Genomic DNA, 18,943 nt, shown 5'->3' with positions numbered 1-18,943 from the left:
AACTAGCAGGATGTTTTCTGTGGAATAATTATGATTTCATTTATGTCCCTGGTTTATGTTGACAAGGTAATGCAAATAATTTAGCTCTGTGTACCCTAAAATACAGATCATTCGAGACAGCGCTCACTTTCACTGCTCTCTGCTACTGCGGTGCCAACCATAACTAAGATAAAGTAGTGGCATATCATATATGTATACCTTTTTAATTTGATAGTATCTGTGACTCTGTAGCTGTGATACTGTGAATAATTAAAGCATATTTCCTTCAATGTCTTTGTTCTGTTGTTCTTTTCTTGTGCGGTATGTCACTTGGCAGCCAATTACAATCTTAAGTTCAACCCAGGCGTCATCTGATGAGGAAAATATGTTGACTTTACTTGTGGACTACACATTATTGAATATGTTCATGTGAGACTGAACTATAAGGTGAAGTATACTTTCAATTAAAAACAAAAAATTGGGTTTTTGAACATTTACACCCCAAAGGGCATCTCCTGGGCTGTTGGGGCATTACAGCCATAATTGTGGGTGGCACCCCTTCTGATATCATTTGTTATATCCCCAGGAGTGAGTATGCCAAGTTTGGTGCTTTGTTCCAGCAGGTCACGATTTTAATGCTAATCTACCTGACTAATGCAAAGGACCTGCATGTTTACCAGGGACTGGGTACCACCGGAGGGTGTAATCTGCTAGGGAGGAGTGTCTTTCTGTTCTATAAAGGACCTGCATGTTTACCAGGGACTGGGTACCACCGGAGGGTGTAATCTGCTAGGGAGGAGTGTCTTTCTGTTCTATAAAGGCACTCTGAAGAGGCTCCGCAGCTACTCTGGTTTGAGCTGCGCCACAATGAACTGCTTTGCAATTCTACTCGCATTCGTTTTATCTTCTGCCAAAGTGACCAGCTTCAAAGTTAAACTGGTTGATAATGGGTACAACAATGTTGTCATTGCAATCCACGAACACATACCTGCCAATCAAAAGCTTCTTGAAAATATCAAGGTAAGGCTATGACAAAAAGACTGCTGTTTTTTCACTGTTTGCTGTTCTTGACTTCAACTTTTTAGTAATGTATTAGTTTTGGGGTTTTTTGTGCAAAATTCTGAATGCTTCCTGCAATTGTTATATGATTTGAAGTGTTTAGGAATGCATTAATTATTATTATTATTTATTTCTTAGCAGACGCCCTTATCCAGGGCGACTTACAATTGTTACAAGATATCACATTATTTTTACATACAATTACCCATTTATACAGTTGGGTTTTTACTGGAGCAATCTAGGTAAAGTACCTTGCTCAAGGGGACAGCAGCAGTGTCCCCAACCAGGGATTGAACCCACGACCCTCCGGTCAAGAGTCCAGAGCCCTAACCACTACTCCACACTGCTTAATTTTAAATGTAATGTGATTACACATGAATGCATATAAAGCTACTATAGTAAATGTTTAGACATTTTTTTGTATATTTCATGCTTTACTAAAATATTGTAAGGATCTATAGATGATTATCTTTACTGGCTGGATTCCTGCACACATGTGCACTATGGGAGCTCTTAAATATCAGACTGTTACATTTTGCAATACCTGCAAAAATCTAAAATTCACAATGATAATTTATTATGATTAAACAAGCGCTATAATATCAAACTTATACTGTACTTATGGAGGACATAAAAAGCGGTCTTAAGGTTCTCAAAATAATCTTGTTCAGCATGAAACAGCAGGAACATTGTAAAGCCCTAAATACAAAAATATAATAAATAATAAAATATAATATATATATATATATATATATATATATATATATATATATATATATATATATATATATATATATATATATATTAGCAGCCATTTAATATAGGAATATATGTTTCTAAATATAATTGATATGATTTTCATGTGGGCAACATGATACCTTGCTATATACAGAATCTAGTATTTAGTATTGAAGCAAACAAATATATTTCCATATTATAGAAAGAGGATAGTTTTGTGATATGATATATATTTTACATCTCACACAAACAATGCATGTAGTTTAAATAGACTAGACTCCAATAGAATAGTAATATTAGTATAATATATGAAAATGATTTATTTACATAATATCTATCAGCAAGGACAGAACTGTGTTAAGGGGTAAGGAAATAATTCCAGAAATATTCGTATTCCTCTGTAGGTCTTGCATAGTAAACATGTTCTTGAAAATGGGAATGTATAAAAGTATATGCACAGAATGATGAAATTATGGTAAAATATATTCAAATACTTATATATTGGTATATTAAATGAGATTATCCCATATTGTTACAATATAAAAGTTTTCTTTGAGGTTTCTGTTTTGTTTAAGAACATGGTAACAAGAGCCTCGGGGGTCCTCTACAATGCTACAAGAAAAAGAGCTTTCTTCAGAGATGTTAAGATTTTAATACCAAGAACCTGGGGCTCATGGACAGGAACCCAGACACCCACATATGAGACATATAACCAGGTAAGAGTATAATCAAGGCTTCACAAAATCTGTTCTCAATAAAAACATGATTGGGATTTCAAAATTCAATTGTTCCATTTAATCTGATGTACAGTATTAACTCTATAACTGGACTAGGTCTGAGCCAGTATAGAATAGATCAACTTGTTAAGGAATTCAAATTTGAAATATTATATCAAATTGAATTTAATGGACTTATGACTAATTATTAAAATGCATGGCATAATTTCCTTCATAAACATGTGTGGGCCTTGTACAGTACTATTAATGACAACCGTGACATCTCAATCGTCCGTCTACCCCCTACAGCAGGAATGGTCAAAGCTGGCCCGTCCAGTCCTGTTCTTTGCTCCAACCCTGTTCTAAACGGTTTACTTGAACCAATTAAACCTTCATCCAGATCCTACAGTAGTCAAGTATCTCCTATTACATGTTTGTTACTTGTATATTAACAATAAAGGAGTATATCATAAAGATATATACATGTATGTTTCTATGGATGGGCTGTATCAACACTTATAGCATGTGCCACTGGGACTGACCTGAAAGCAATTTCAAATCAGACTTGTTTCTATTCCACCAGCAGCAGATCAAGATCCAAACTGTTTGAACCTGCACCTGCATCTGCACCTTCACTAACACTGACATTAATTCTAACATTAATCCCTGTGATTACCCTTTTTATACACCTTGCGGCTCCAGCCACATTCCCACGCCCTCTGCCAATCCAATATTCCCCACACACCCCCACACCTGTGCACCGGCAGGGCCTTCACCCTGCCACAGTATTTATAAGTGGCATGCACACATGCATGTTTATGCAGTATGTATATTTATGTAACAGACAGACAGTGTGGCTTCTGCACTGCATGTTGTTTTAGGCCTGTAGACATTTTAAATTCTTATCAATATGAATGATGTGCAATTTGTAAAAAAAAAAGAATCTTCCTTTTGTAGATAGGCTTTTTTTGTATTCGTTCGCCGTCCTGTGTGCATTGCACTTAGGCAAAGAAAAAAACGTCCTTAGAGAAATAACATTTACAAAAAAATACTGCAAAGCAGGTAACATTCTTGCTTACTGTTCAAATGACAACTTTTTAATTGACCCATTGGTGCATCTGTACTGGCTTTTCTGTGACCTGTACTGTACAGAAGGGGGTGGGACAAAGTCAGTGCTGCATTGTTTTGCTGCGTTGATTCAGGATGCTAAAATCTAGTTTTCAGCATTGGAGGTAAAATACCAGAAATGGTCGACAAAGCTAAAAAAAAGTGGCTGATGATCATGTCAAGATATTTCCCAAAGAAACTGTACATGCAGATGGAGGTAATTGTTTGCACATCTTGTAATGTGTTATGCAAAAGACAGTGCACACGTAAAGACAACCTTTGTATAGATGAACTTAATTCCAGTAAAACTAGCCTACCTCCACTTGGCAGGCACCTAACATTTATCCAAGCCAAGTTTGAACGAGTTAACCACATGCCAAAAAACTGATTCACACAGAGATTTATTTATCTGAAACTCTTATCTGTATTAGTCAGCGAGTACATTGGTATGGAGCCATAAAAAATAAAAAAAAAACATTGTTAACACGGTTCTATTTAATTATGTGTAACTTAAAGAACCATTCTCTGGTATTCAGTGTACTAAAAGACAGTTATTTGACTGAAGAATATAACAAATGTTGGGAACAAGAAGCTGTCTGGCTCATTAAGGCTCGTCACTACTTTACCTTGTAGGCTAAAAAAATAGTTGTGATGCGTGTTGTGCTTTAATGCATAAATGTTAGTTTAAACTGTGAATATGAATCCTTTCATTCATGAAATATTGAAAATAGCTGAAAAATAATAATTTGGGCACATAATAAATATTTCAGTGAATTGTTTTTTTCACTTGTTTTTCAATAACACACTCTGTATCTCCTAGCCTCATATGAGGCAATTATGCATTTGCCTCTTCCGTGTGTCCCCATATAAAGACTGGAAAAGAGTCTGTTTGTATCCGTTCCCCACATGAGGTCGCCATGCATGAAAGGGTTAATTGATTAAACTGGATTGTTCCTTTTGTATTTTCACTGTTGTTTTGATGTTGTTCCATTTCAATATTTTAAAGGCAAATGTTTTCATTGCTAAATCAAGCCATAGAGATGGTCCATACACACTTCAATATGGTGGCTGTGGAAAAGAGGGACGCTACATCCATTTCACCCCAGATATTTTCCTCAATGATGCTTTCATTAATAATTATGGACCAAGAGGTAAAATGTTTTAATGTTTGTTTGTTTATTTATATATTTGAATGTTGTAATATTTACCCTACAGTTCATCTTTACCATACAGTCTTTCATTTTAAGTTAATATCAAACTATTTAAAACTTCTCTGAACTGATGTAAATACATGAAGTAAAACCCTTTTTAATATCACTTGAAAGGGCAACAAAATGGGCACTATAAGCAGAGTGGACTTTCTCAGGAGCTCATCAACAGATCAGTGGAATATGAAATAGTGTAATACTACTGTCGATATTGGATCACTTTGGAGTGTTTTGTGTGTTACAAAAAGATGTTCTTTTATTCTTAAATATTATATTTGACACTTTACTATTGAATGAATGTGTCACAAATCCCTTGTTTTGGTGGCTTGCACTTACTCTTTCTTCAGAAAAAGTGTTTGTTCATGAGTGGGCTCATCTTCGCTGGGGAGTATTTAATGAATATGATGAGAGCACACCATTTTATCGGCCAAATCTAAAATCAAGGCTGGAATCAACAAGGTAAACATTACATTTTTGTAATCTTAACCCAACACAAAAATGTTATCATTTATCCCAGTTGCCAGATAATTATGCATTGGCACTGACTACACAGAGAATTGTGAGGGTCTGAAACCAACTCCCTAGTAATGTTGTTGAAAGGGACACCCTGGGATCATTCAAGAAGCTGCTTGATGAGATTCTGGGATCAATAAGCTACTAACAACCAAACAAGCAAGATGGACTGAATGGCCTACTCTCGTTTGTAAACTTTCTTATGTTCTTATGTTCTTACATCCTTACAAACCTCGCAGATACCAAAGCTTTCAAGCAAAATCCCATCTGACTATTCTCAAACATTGCTCCCGTCCAGTGAATGAGTATGTAGCTTCAAATTACATTCTCATATATGCTGATGTGCTAAGGAGGGCCAGTATTAAACTTAAGCCATCAACACCAGGCAGAAGGATCAGATGGAACGAAACACAGATAAATCACATTAGTTTACAGTAAAAGAAGCTATGTCTTAGTTGGTGCTTATCTTTGCAAGAGTCCAATATCAGCATGAAGTTTTAACACCTACTTTCATGTAATGGAAATCACACACACACATATATGATATACTATATATTTGCTCCCTTTTTATGATTTATTCAATCATTTGGAGCGGTTTTTATTCCAATTTGTCAAATATTGTAGTTTTTTTTGTTTTACGTTTTGATATAGTTGTATTAAGGTGCAGCTTCTCTTCAGTTCTATTTGCAAGCCATGGATGTATGCTGCACACAAGCTAGAGCAGAAAAGTGTGTTTATAGCAGTCAGGGCCAGTGCCATCTAGTGCACATCTAGTTTATTGCCAGCAATACAAAAGGAAAATTTGATCCTCACTCACTCTTACTACCAAAAAGAGACTTTGGTTGATAAAAAAGTATATCTATATGTTACAAAGAAGTCACAGTGTTTTAAAGAAGTACTCAGTAAAAGTGAATTCCAAAATTCCAGACAGTAAAATAATTTATAGTTCCAGCTGACATATAAAAGATATAGTACAAGTGGTAAAAGCCAGTTGTATTTTCTTACAATTTTACTGTATTATACCTTTATAAAAACGAATCACTTTGTTGTGTTTGATTATTTTTTTTTTTTAAATTGAGATATGGTCACAGCTGACCTAAAATACCACACAAAAAACAGTTCAAAGTTATTCAGCTTACCAGATCTTATTTTGTATTACCAGGTGCCCAAAAGACATAACAGGAGATTTCTGTATGCCTAGCAGTACTCCAGGAGACTGTTCACCATGTGATGATGAGTCTTCTGATCTCTGTGTATTTACACCCCACTCAACACAGAATACAAATGTCTCCATGATGTTCATGCCATCTTTAACATCAGTAAGTATCCCAGGACTGTATGCATTCTTGTGTGAATGTCAGGTTAGCACAAACAATTAGTTTAGCTGGTAAGGGCACTTCTTTAACTCTTAGTGAAAAGGGTCACTGGGCATGTATTCGTGTGTAATAATAACAACCACAGAAGTGCTCTGTTTACCCAAACCATCTCCAGTTCCTTAGATGTTCCTCAGAGCTCCCTTGGTTCAGTAACGAATCATTGGCTACAGTATGTTAACAACGACTTTTCTAGATTTTGGAAATGCATGGTCTGTCTGGAGGGGGTACAATTCTCAGGTATTTCCTTGAATAATCTCAGAACATTGTAATCTGTTTATACAGTTATAATAATAATAATAATAATAATAATAATAATAATAATACAGTAGATCAGGGCTTCTCAAACTCAGTCCTGGGGACCCCCTGTAGCTGCTGGTTTTCATTCCAACCAAGTTCTCAATTACTTAACTAGACCCTTAATTGAACTCATAATTTGCTTAATTAGACCATTTTACTTGTTTTCAGCTCTTAACAACTGCAGTTACTTATCAAATGTTATGCAACTGTTTAAGAGCTAAAAACAAATAAAAGGTCTAGTTAATCAGTTCAATTAAGGGTCTAGTTAAGTAATCGAGAGCTCAGTTGGAATGAAAACCAGCAGACACAGGGGGTCCCCAGGACCAGGTTTGGGAACCACTGATCTAAGGGGTACTATCATTATTGATAGTATGCACTTAAAAAATAAACTTCAATGGGATTCGTATATAGATGTGACTTTAGCACAGTGCAACAAAAAAGGTAAATCTCAAGGGTAACATTTAACAAATAAATACACTACAGTCTAAAAAATATTGATGTAAGATTCAAAGAAACAAGACAACGTACTAACTACGTTGCAAATCAGCTGTAATCTCCTTAGATGTATTTTTAAAATAAATACAAATAAAACACATTAATCTTCGACACTAACGTAACACAGATCAAACTTGAAAACATATTACAGATACCCATGCTAATCAACCCAGTCTCACGAGAGAAACGTCAACATATTAACGTTTCTGCATTTCTGCTTTCTGCTTTCTGGGGGAAAAACGTTACATGGGTAACGTTTTCACTTTCAACCACAGTGCTTCGCGGCAGCTTTTGTCAAAATTCTCTTTTTATATTTATTTTCTGTGAACATTAGTTTATAGATAATCTTGTTTGCTTTTAAACCGATTACATTCTTACAAAACAATTACTATTATTTAGGCAATTCGTTTTAATTCTGTACATGACTGTCTCTGTTGAACCGAATACTGTTTTGTTTTTAGCTGTATTTTTATTTTCATTGGCAGACGCGCTCTGGATGCAAGTATGCTGCTGACATCTCATTTCCTAAAATTATATTAAGCGAGGTTTCTGGCAAATATATAAAGAAAAAAGCCTGTAAGTTTTAGCAGTAGTACAACAAGACCATATACGGAATTAAAATGAATGGACTAAATAATAGTAATTGTTTTATAACAATTTAATTGGTTTAAAAGCGCAAGGTTTCGAGTAAATATATAAAGAAGTAGGCCATTCGGCCCATCTTCCTCGTTTGGTTGTTAGTAGCTTATTGATCCCAGAATCTCATCAAGCAGCTTCTTGAAGGATCCCAGGGTGTCAGCTTCAACAACATTACTGGGGAGTTGGTTCCAGACCCTCACAATTCTCTGTGTAAAAAAGTGCTTCCTATTTTCTGTTCTGAATGCCCCTTTATCTAATCTCCACTTGTGACCCGTGGTCCTTGTTTCTTTTTTCAGGTCGAAAAAGTCCCCTGGGTCGACATTGTCTATACCTTTTAGAATTTTGAATGCTTGAATCAGATCACCGCATAGTCTTCTTTGTTCAAGACTGAACAGATTCAATTATTTTAGCCTGTTTGCATACGACATGCCTTTTAAACCCGGGATAATTGTGGTCGCTCTTCTTTGCACTCTTTCTAAAGCAGCAATATCCTTTTTGTAACGAGGTGACCAGAACTGAACACAATATTCTAGATGAGGTCTTACTAATGCATTGTAAAGTTTTAACATTACTTCCCTTGATTTAAATTCAACACGTTTCACAATATATCCGAGCATCTTGTTGGCCTTTTTTATAGCTTCCCCACATTGTCTAGATGAAGACATTTACGAGTCAACATAAACTCCTAGGTCTTTTTCATAGATTCCTTCTTCAATTTCAGCATCTCCCATATGATAGGTCTTTTTCATAGATTCCTTCTTCAATTTCAGTATCTCCCATATGATATTTATAATGCACATTTTTATTGCCTGCGTGCAGTACTTTACACTTTTCTTTATAAAATGTCATTTGCTGTGTGTCTGCCCAGTTCTGAATGCTGTCTAGATCATTTTGAATGACCTTTGCTGCTGCAACAGTGTTTGCCTCTCCTCTTAATTTTTGTGTTGTCAGTAAATTTAACAAGTTTGCTTACTATACCAGAATCTAAATCATTAGTGTAGATTAGGAATAGCAGAGGACCTAATACTGATCCCTGTGGTACTCCACTGGTTACCTCGCTCCGTTTTGAGGTTTCTCCTCTAATCAGTGCTTTCTGTTTTCTACATGTTAACCACTCCCTAATCCATGTGCATGCATTTCCTTGAATCCCTTCTGTGTTCAATATACAGTATATGTCTTGCATTTCTTTTTTTTACATATTGGAACTCCCCCATTACATTGCGGTCAATTACAAAATATTCAACTCAAAATGTAACAATCAGCAATGGTCAATGGAAAAACAATTTTCTACTGGAAGCTACAAATGGAAATGGCAGTTATACATCCATTAAAACCATTTACCTTGTTAATATACCTTCCTTAATGATTGAACATCTCTTCTGAGTTCTTACCAAAAACATAAAATGTCACTCTCTACTTGAATCCATACAAAAAAATCTCAAATTCCAAATGCAGTCCTAGTATGAACCTGCTAATGGAAATGATCCTGCCTCACTGGCCTGGGCTGTTGCAGTAACAGTTATAAAAGGGCATAGTGAATATAAAAAATAATAATATATAAAAAAAACAAACAAAAAAATAAGTGGCATACAGAACGTGAACTGGTTCTATAAAAGAAACGCAGGAAGGTTATGATTTGTTTATTGAGAAATAAATTGACACATGTTAACAGTTAGATATCCTTTATTCCCGACTGTTTAAATGTGACTCGAAGTTATAGAGCTTCATTTTTAATGTTCTGCCGCCCCACACAGTTATCATAGTGAAACCAGCTGCTAGGTCAGGACGCATTTGTATGTAAGCGCTGACTCTCGCATGACTTGTGCTTGGTGCTGATATGATCAGTGATAGGTTGGAACAATGAACATCGCCCTCGGATAGCAAAGCTGTGCTAAATGGTTGAAACACTAAAAGACACCACGCACACGGCAATAGTAATTGGCTGAAACGTTGATTCATGACTTTCTTGCAGGCAGTTCAAATGCTCATTCATAAACTTAAGTTAACGATTTAACCACACCCCTCCGAAGACATGTTTGTGCGGCCGCACTCCCACCTACTGCGTCCCTGCTCGGAGATAAAAGAATAAAGCAAGCGTGACTAGTGAAATTCAAATTAGCGCTAAAATGTCATTGCTGTGCGTAAAAGTTAGTAAAGCAATAAGTAAATCGGTTGTCAGAAAGATTCATTGCAACAATCGGAGGGTTCTATTGACAGTATATTGCGGGATTTAAGAATGTTAGTTCATTTGTCCAGGAGCTTTTTAGTATAGCACAATGTACCATTAATCTGTATTTGTTCGTTCAGGTAAATATGTTTTGTGACAGTGAAAGTCATAATGCTGAAGCACCAAATGACCAGAACAGGAAATGTGATTACAGAAGCACTTGGGATGTTATCAGTGAATCTGAAGACTTCAAGGATAATTCTAATAAACCTGTATACCTTGATTTACCAACGCCTACGTTTACACTGCTGCAACCTAAAGACAGGGTATTCTGTTTAGTCCTTGATGTGTCTGGAAGCATGAATGGTGTAAGTAACTACTTCAAATTACTGTAGGAATATACTGTTTCATGAATGGCTAATCTGGAAATGCAGGCAGCTTCTTGATAGTTCATTATATCTTTTAGCATTCACAGAAAACGACAATTAACTGAATCTGTAACCTTACATATGAATAAAGTCATAATTTGTTGATGCTACAAGCATGGTTGCCCTTCAGGATTCTCTCTCACACACACAGAATTAGTATTATTTGTGAATGCTACCAATACCTGATTCTTTCTATTTAGGAAGGACGACTCACGCGACTGAGACAGGCATCTGTACTGTTCCTAAAGTACATAATAGAAGAGGACTCCAAAGTCGCTATTGTTACATTTAATAGCAATGCTTTAATCAAAAGATATTTAACCGAAATTTCAGATGACAACACAAGAAATCAACTCATTAAAGACTTACCTACAACTGCCGAAGGTGGCACAAATATCTGCAGTGGCCTTCAGATGGGATTTCAGGTAGGATTTCAAATAATAATGCATTTTATTTTCATACAATCAAACTTGTAGCAAAGACCTAAAACATATAATGCAAGGGTTTAGCCCAGTTTATCAGGAATGTACAGCAGGTCAAGTTGCATTGTTATACAGCTTCAAAGACTGATCCAGCATGAAAAGTTTTGTTTTCTCAAATCAGATGTTTGACAGTGGGTGGGAAAAGTGTAACTGGAACCAATCTACAGTATATATCTGAGTTTGCCAAAAAGCATTATGCAAAACAGTGGCTCTTACTGTACTTTATTTTTATTTTCAAAGCACTTCATTTGTACTTTTAAAATTCCCATTGGAACTAGAAATGGGAGTTTTTGGGAACAAAAAACAAAGCATCACTGGTAGCATAATCTAAGGCAGGGGGTCCCAACCTTGGTCCTGGGCAGCCCCTGATTCTGCTGGTTTTCATTCCAACTGAGCTCTCAATTACTTAACTAGACCCTAAAATGAACTGATAATTTGCTTCATTAGACCTTTTTACTTGTTTTCAGCTCTTAGTTACAGAGTTCAAGTTACTTATAAAATGTTATAGCTAACTTGAAATCTGCAACTGTTTAAAAGCTCAACTGACCTATCAAAGAAAGGAGAGAAACACCTTTGTCCGGTAGAATGTGTGTTATTTGTTTAACTTAAATATTTGTCTACACACTGATTTAATCATTTTACAGTTCTTGTTGTTTCCAGATAGCACCTTTGTTTAAAGCATTTAAATATCTCCCTGAATATGTAGGTACTTGAAAAGGATGGTAGCTCAGAGGGAGGTGAAATTATACTGCTTACAGACGGGGAAGACTCATCAGTTGGAAGATGTTTTGATGAGTTTAAGAATAAAGGCACCAAAATCCACAGCATAGCATTGGGACCAAATGCAGAAAAAGATTTGGAAAAATTTCCGCAGATGACAGGTATTCTCAACATAAAAAAAATAATAATAACTAAAAAAGTAACACAATTGTGTGCTTATTAAAATGAATGCTTAGATTATAAAGACACAATCTTCTCAAAAGTTCCCACATGGTTTTGCAATAGATGTATTCATTTTCCTGAAGTTGTTTTTGGCTTTAAATCAATGCTGTGAGGATAAACAGTTCTTTAAAAACAGAGAAATAACTTCCAAACTTCAATAAAACAATGATATCTATGTAGTTCAACAGGTTGTTATATTTGTAAATCACAATTGTTTCTTTACAATTACATAAACACATAATTAAATGTAACTTAAAAATGTTTCCTATTCTAGGTGGATTCATGTTTTCCACCTCAGATACTTTTTCTTCTAATGGATTACTTGATGCCTTTATGGAAATATCTGAGGACAGTCTTCAGGTTTGGCAAAATTCAATATTGTACCCTGTTCTTAGTTTTAAACATTGCCTTTTGTTTGTATCATTTCTAAATCCCCTTCTGGGATCTGAGTTCAACTAAAGGCATGAAACCGACTTCATCTGCAGGGGTATCCAGTCAACGTAAAAATCGTGGATTAGTCTAATAAAACATGTATTTGATCATATCTGGTGCTCTATTTGCGTATGTACAATTTTGCAAAACCGTTTATGCACGATATTTTAAAACTACTTGGAATTAAATATTTACTAATGTTCTACAATATCATTTTTATATAATGGATTGCAACTGCAGCTGCACTTTTCGCCCACCTGAAACCGCGCATGTCCTTGTGGTGTGTCCCGATCACCACTGTTTACACAATGTACAGTATCCTTGCGGGAAGGAAGTGTCCGCCTCCTGCTGCAGTCTTCCCCGATCCCAGCCGACAGCTCCAAGTAGCGATGTAGTTGCTCTGTTCGCTGACCTGGTCCAACGGCTCCGTCTTGCTACTTGCTCAAAGACTGGAGGCAAAGACACGTCGGTTTAAAACAAAACAAACGCTGCCGACTTCTGGATCCCGATCCCGATCCCGATCCCGATCCCGATCCCGATCCCGATCCCGATCCCGTCATGCCATCATACCTCTGATGAACACAGTTCCATTTTATGATCCAAGCCACACCCCATCAATCCTCCATGACCAATCGCGAGTCAATTTATCTGCACGGAAAAACAATGGCTTTGATGCAAGCGTAACGTGAAACACCTGTGTGATTTGCCCTTCCCAAGATGGCCGCAGCAAGCCGACTCTATACAGTACTTAAGGTATGTTCCATCTTGGTGCGGACCTGTAGGATGATCGCTCTACCGTCATCACCTGTCAAGACCAGATTTTATCCCACCTTCCTACCTTCAACCTGCCACAGCGTGCTTCACAACTACTTTCAATTCCATCAGCTGAATACAATTCAAGTATTGACATCGTTAGTTCGCGACCAGTATACACTATAAATACACACAAAAATAGGACTTACTGCTGCTGCTGCTTTGAAATGTAAGAGTGCGATTAGTCGACTACCGGTTTCTGTGGTTGTCTGTCACTTTTTTAGTCGAACAGTCAACTATTGGGTTCTACCCCTAGCCCAGTGTGTTTGGTTTAAAAGTTTAAGGATATCAATGCACATACTCCAAGATAACATATAAGCTAAGTTCAACCTGTTGATGGAATTTGTTTGAAATGCGTAACTCAAAGAATTTTTATTTTCATGACAGCTTGAAAACACTGGAAAAGACATAGAGCCAAAGGGTTCTTTTGTTGGGAAAGTAGAAGTTGACAGTGCTGTTGGTAATAAAACCACTTTCTTAGTGACCTGGAAGACTGACAGCACACCAACCATGTTAATAATCGATCCTGACAGAAAAGAATATAAAAACAACGATTTTAAAATCGAAGAACATTTGCATATTGGGACTCTGCAAATTCCTGATACAGCAAAGGTACAGCCAACATTTATTTATTTATTTATTTATTTATTTTAAATCACTTGCTTTCAGATAGAAAACAGATTAAAATATTATATTGGGGGAGGGGGGGGGGGGGGGGGGGAGAAATGAGAAATGGTTTTGGCAATAATGACCATATTTGAACCCTGGAGCACCAAAACATTTGATACCTGTAATGACTGTTTACAAAAAACAAAGTTCTGGTAAGCTTCATAGATAAAGCATTGTGTACTAAATCTGCGCAACACTGATATGCTTCCCCACCACAATTCCCCACACGCAGCCTTTAGGAGGTTTTCTTTCTTTTTTTTTTGTGGCTGGAATGGTTAGTGAGCATGGCAAATCTAAGCAGCAATAGAAAATCATAGAACACACGTATTGACATTAAACATTGTTTAGGAAAATGTACATGAGTAGTGGTTAGGACTCTGGACTCTTGACCGGAGGGTCGTGGGTTCAATCCCAGGTAGGGGACATTGCTGCTGTACCCTTGAGCAAGGTACTTTACCTAGATTGCTCCAGTAAAAACTGTATAAATGGGTAATTGTATGTAAAAATAATGTGTAAAAAATAATGTAATTGTAATAATGTGATATCTTGTAACAATTGTAAGTCGCCCTGGATAAGGGCGTCTGCTAAGAAATTAATAATAATAATAATAATAATATTAAATATCCTTTTAAAGAAATGCTACCTTTGTTTTGTTTTTCTTCCTTTAGAAAGGCACATGGATGTACAACATTTCTAATACTGACAACAATCAACAGAATGTTGCGCTCACAGTATTAACAAAACCATCAGATTCTAAAAACTCGCCAGTTCTTGTTAATACTTATCAAAAACCAGGTCAACCAGCAACTATTTTTGTAGAGATCTTCCAAGACTTTTCCCCTGTTATTAATGCTGAAGTCACTGCTATTATTGAAACTGAAAAAGGTTCTTCAAGTATCCACAAACTTCTCGATAGTGGCTCAGGTAAAAAAAAATACAGACACCTTATAAACAGTTTTATAGCAGGTCCAGCCTTGTATGTTGCATGTATTGCATCAGTATACTGTACATTTAAATATTATGAACATCTAGGTAACATAAGCTATCAATTTAAAGAATTGCATTCAATTTTGTTTGTGTAACGGAGTAGCATTTAGTACATTTTTAGAAGTAAATGACACAGATTATTTTTCTTTGTCACTCATCATTATCAATCACGTTCAGAAAGTTCAAGACTAATCTGATTTTCACATTTTCTTTTTATTCTCTAAGGTGCTGACCTGATCAGAAATGATGGCATTTACTCTGTTTTCTTTAGACCAACCACCAAAGGCAGACATGGTTTCAAAGTAAGAGTTGAAAGTATAAAAAAACAATCCAAGCAAGAGCCTGCACTGGCCTCACATGCCATGTATGTAAGAAGCTATTTTGAAAATGGTAAGATATGTTTTTACTGTACTCTATGGATAGTTAACATTTTTTTCTAGCAAGACTCACTAGGAAGGCTGTTTTCCATATTTTTTTAAATATGTAAAATAGCTCCAGTAGATACTAAAATGTACCATTTGGACTATGGACAGGGACAATCTCTACAATATATTATTGAAGCGATAGTGCCCATCAAAAGACTCTGCCACCTGGGAGACACAAGTGGTGGCATCACTGTAGTCTGGCGGTCTGTCTTATGTTTATGTGTAACTCCACCATGTCCAAAAGCAGGACCAATAAGAAGCATTCTTCTGAGGATTTCTCTTAAAGGCGGTATAGATTTTGATAAATGTGTCTCTTCTGAATGCAGGTGCATTACACTGGAATCCTCCAAAACCCCCAGTCAGTGATAATCTCATCCCCGTTGAAGATTTCAGCAGGACCAAATCTGGAGGGGCATTTATAGTAACAGAAGTGCCTCCAGCAGGTGAAGATGTCTACCCTCCTTGTAAAATTACTGACTTCGCTGCTGCCATGGAAAATGATACAGTTATGTTGTCATGGACAGCACCAGGGGATGACTTGGATGAAGGAACAGGTAATTAATATTATGGGATAGTAATATTGACACCTACTGTATGGCAATACGCTGTAAAATGTGTATATTAAAATGACAACTCTAGGATCTAACATACGGCAACATTGTTGAACTGCATGAAAATTAAAAAAATATTACATCAGCATAAAGTCGGTCATAACTACAATGAACAGTTATTGTGTTTTTTGTGAATGTTTCAGCTTTGGAGTATGAATTAAGAATAAGTGGGAACGTTCAGGAACTCAGAGACAGATTTCACAACGCTACCAAGGTCAACACTACTGCAATTCGACCCCTGCCCGCTAGATCCAAGGAAGAATTTTCTTTTGTGCCAGAAATGACCAATGACACTGTCATCTACCTAGCCATTCGTGCTCTTGATGAGACAGGACTTGCTTCAGGCTTGTCCAACATAGAACAAGTGACCATTGCTAAACCAGCTGTTCCTACAACTACCGCTAATATTAAGGATGACAATAAAAATACAGCTCGTAATAAAGACCTTATTCTGGGAATAGCAGTGGCTTCTGTAGCTGGAGGTACATGTCTTATTATAGGTGTGATTGCATATGCTGTACAAAAGAGAAGGAGTGGGCAACTCAACACTGGAGTAATATAAGCATTTAGGCATGAATAAAATGGTAACTGCCCTTTTAAAAGCAGATTCCTCATGCAAAGAAAAATAGTAAGATGAACTTAAGCAGATAACAATAAGCAGATAATAAGCAGATAACATTTTTCCTTGCTGTAGTGATCTGTGTGATCCTTTCAAATGTAAGACTTCTTCATTAAAGTCATTGTGTGCTTTACAGCTTTCACATTCAGTTCAAAACATAAAGAATGCCAGAGCCTAACTGTGCAATTGTGCTCGAGCAAACCCATCCTCACTATCTAACTAGATCCCTGGTCACATTGAATATCCCCCCTCCCCACAATGAGGGTAGCTCTTATTACAGCCCTAACATGCACCTCCCACACCCCCCGTTCCAGCACAATTGCACATCAGAGGCACAGACTAATCAGCTTACAGGATGTCTTACAAATTGAACACAAATGACATACATTCATTTGTTAAATGAATATATGTCATGTATTTTGAACTGAAGTCATGAAGGTGGCCTCCTTCATATATGTTCATGTATATAGGAAGCATTTTTTTATTATACACTTTATTACAATATAGTTTCATAACATCTTGTCTATTAACACAACAGCCTGTGGTGTTATATTGGTTAAGAAAAATATTCATAATGCTTGTATACTGTACCTGTGTAAGGGGAAAGCATATGGACTGTATCTGGGGACTTGTTTAATTCATTATGTATTGAATCTTCTAATAATGTTACAATAAAACATTTTTTTTATCATTTTCTGAATATCCTATTAATGGTTGAGCACTGCACTGTAACACTACAGGTAAGTTAATATGGATACTGTGAAATTGCTATATTGTTTAGCCACTACTTAAGTTTAAAAATACTTTTGTACGAAACAAAAATGTATTACCAGGAACCATTTAACCACCATCAAAAGAATGCATTTTCAAAAAGCAGCTTTATTGTAGTAAGCGCATGCTATAATCACAGCACCTTCATTAACCTGTGACACTGTCACAGTGTCAGTACTGGAATCTTTTTACTTATATTACTTCAAACCTGATCATGAAGCAACCCTGTGCAGGATGGGAAAGAGAAAGTGAAGACTAATGCCTCATTCTTTCTAGTTAAGGACAGCGGCTTCTGCACCTGAGACAGGCATCTGTACTGTTCATGAAGTACATAACGGACGAGAACCCCAGCGCTGGTACATTCAAGCATGAGGCTGTTACCCTCTAATGCACACATTTTGGTTTTTCATAAAAAAAAAAATTCCATCTTACTTTTTGGAAGATTGTGACTCTCTGATAATGTATCAATCATTACACTTTTCACTCCCCCCCCCCATCCAGAATTTTCTTTGTTGCCTCAGGGCAACACTGCCATAAGGGTACTAAAATGCCAAGGAAAATCTGATATTTTCAGAACATTTATTTAGTGAAGTATAGTAGAAACAAGCACTCTTTTCATAAGAAAATTTGTTCAGAACATTTGTATTGTGTAGCAAGCACAATTTTAAGTCATTTATTTATAGCATCGCAATCAAACTTTGGCCATTAAAAAAAAATACAATTACCAAGATAAAAAAAAAAAAAAGCAGTTCACTGTGTTTGCCTTTTTTCTCCATTTGATGAATCTCTTCCTCTATTCTTTGAATCTCTCATTCTGTGTGAAATGTCAAGAAGCAGTTGCTGGTTGCTGGTTGCTGTGAAGCAGAGGTGGACATCACATTTCCTGCACTTGACTTTTGGCGTGCCCTTGCATCCTGGTCTCCTGCATCTCCCCTTTTTTTCACTCATGATGGCCCAGTGGGATGTGCTCTGTGCTCACATGGCTCTGCTTCCTGAAAGGATGCCCCTCCCCCACTCAAAACATCATACCCACTTCTGCACCTCATTGGATTGTTCACAGACATGTCATCACACATTGTAGTGTGCAGGGATAAAAAAAAAATTATATGGGGGAGTCTGAGGGTCAAAAAGGTTTTCTGTTGCCTGAAGGCAACGATGTGCAGTAGAGGGAAAATGACAAATAACGGAAATGACAAATTCTCATGATGAAGGAAACAAACTTCTAGAAGACTTACCTAACAGCTAGAAGTGGCATGAATACCTGTAGAGGTCTGTGGATGGGGTTACAATAATCATTCATTTTATTTTGAGGGGTTAATGATAGAAAATTAAGAAAAAAAAAAAAAAATGAAAAATATTAACTGTGCCAATAGTAGGAAACAAAACATCAAAGGTTGGTGACTGAGCACAAAACACATAACAGCAATAATTTTATATCAACATTTTATCAGTCCAAGTTACATAGTTATT

The 18,943-nt window shown here is 36.4% G+C and overlaps 1 protein-coding gene across 1 annotated transcript; it reads left to right on the top strand.

The window, feature by feature from the left end:
- The first annotated feature begins 775 nt into the window (after positions 1 to 775).
- Positions 776 to 17,391, top strand: LOC117416587 (calcium-activated chloride channel regulator 1-like). The gene is made up of 14 exons (XM_059035066.1): positions 776 to 999; positions 2,352 to 2,492; positions 4,606 to 4,750; positions 5,155 to 5,266; positions 6,483 to 6,639; positions 10,435 to 10,662; positions 10,923 to 11,147; positions 11,911 to 12,085; positions 12,421 to 12,506; positions 13,779 to 14,003; positions 14,729 to 14,984; positions 15,273 to 15,437; positions 15,799 to 16,026; positions 16,227 to 17,391. The coding sequence occupies exons 1-14, from the start codon at positions 847 to 849 to the stop codon at positions 16,643 to 16,645; spliced, it is 2,715 nt and encodes a 904-aa protein (XP_058891049.1). The 5' UTR covers positions 776 to 846; the 3' UTR covers positions 16,646 to 17,391.
- The last annotated feature ends 1,552 nt before the right edge of the window (positions 17,392 to 18,943 follow it).

The sequence above is a fragment of the Acipenser ruthenus genome, chromosome 12 (genome assembly GCF_902713425.1).
Source record: "Acipenser ruthenus chromosome 12, fAciRut3.2 maternal haplotype, whole genome shotgun sequence".
NCBI lineage: Eukaryota > Metazoa > Chordata > Actinopteri > Acipenseriformes > Acipenseridae > Acipenser > Acipenser ruthenus.
This window is presented reverse-complemented; position numbering and strand designations above follow the sequence as displayed.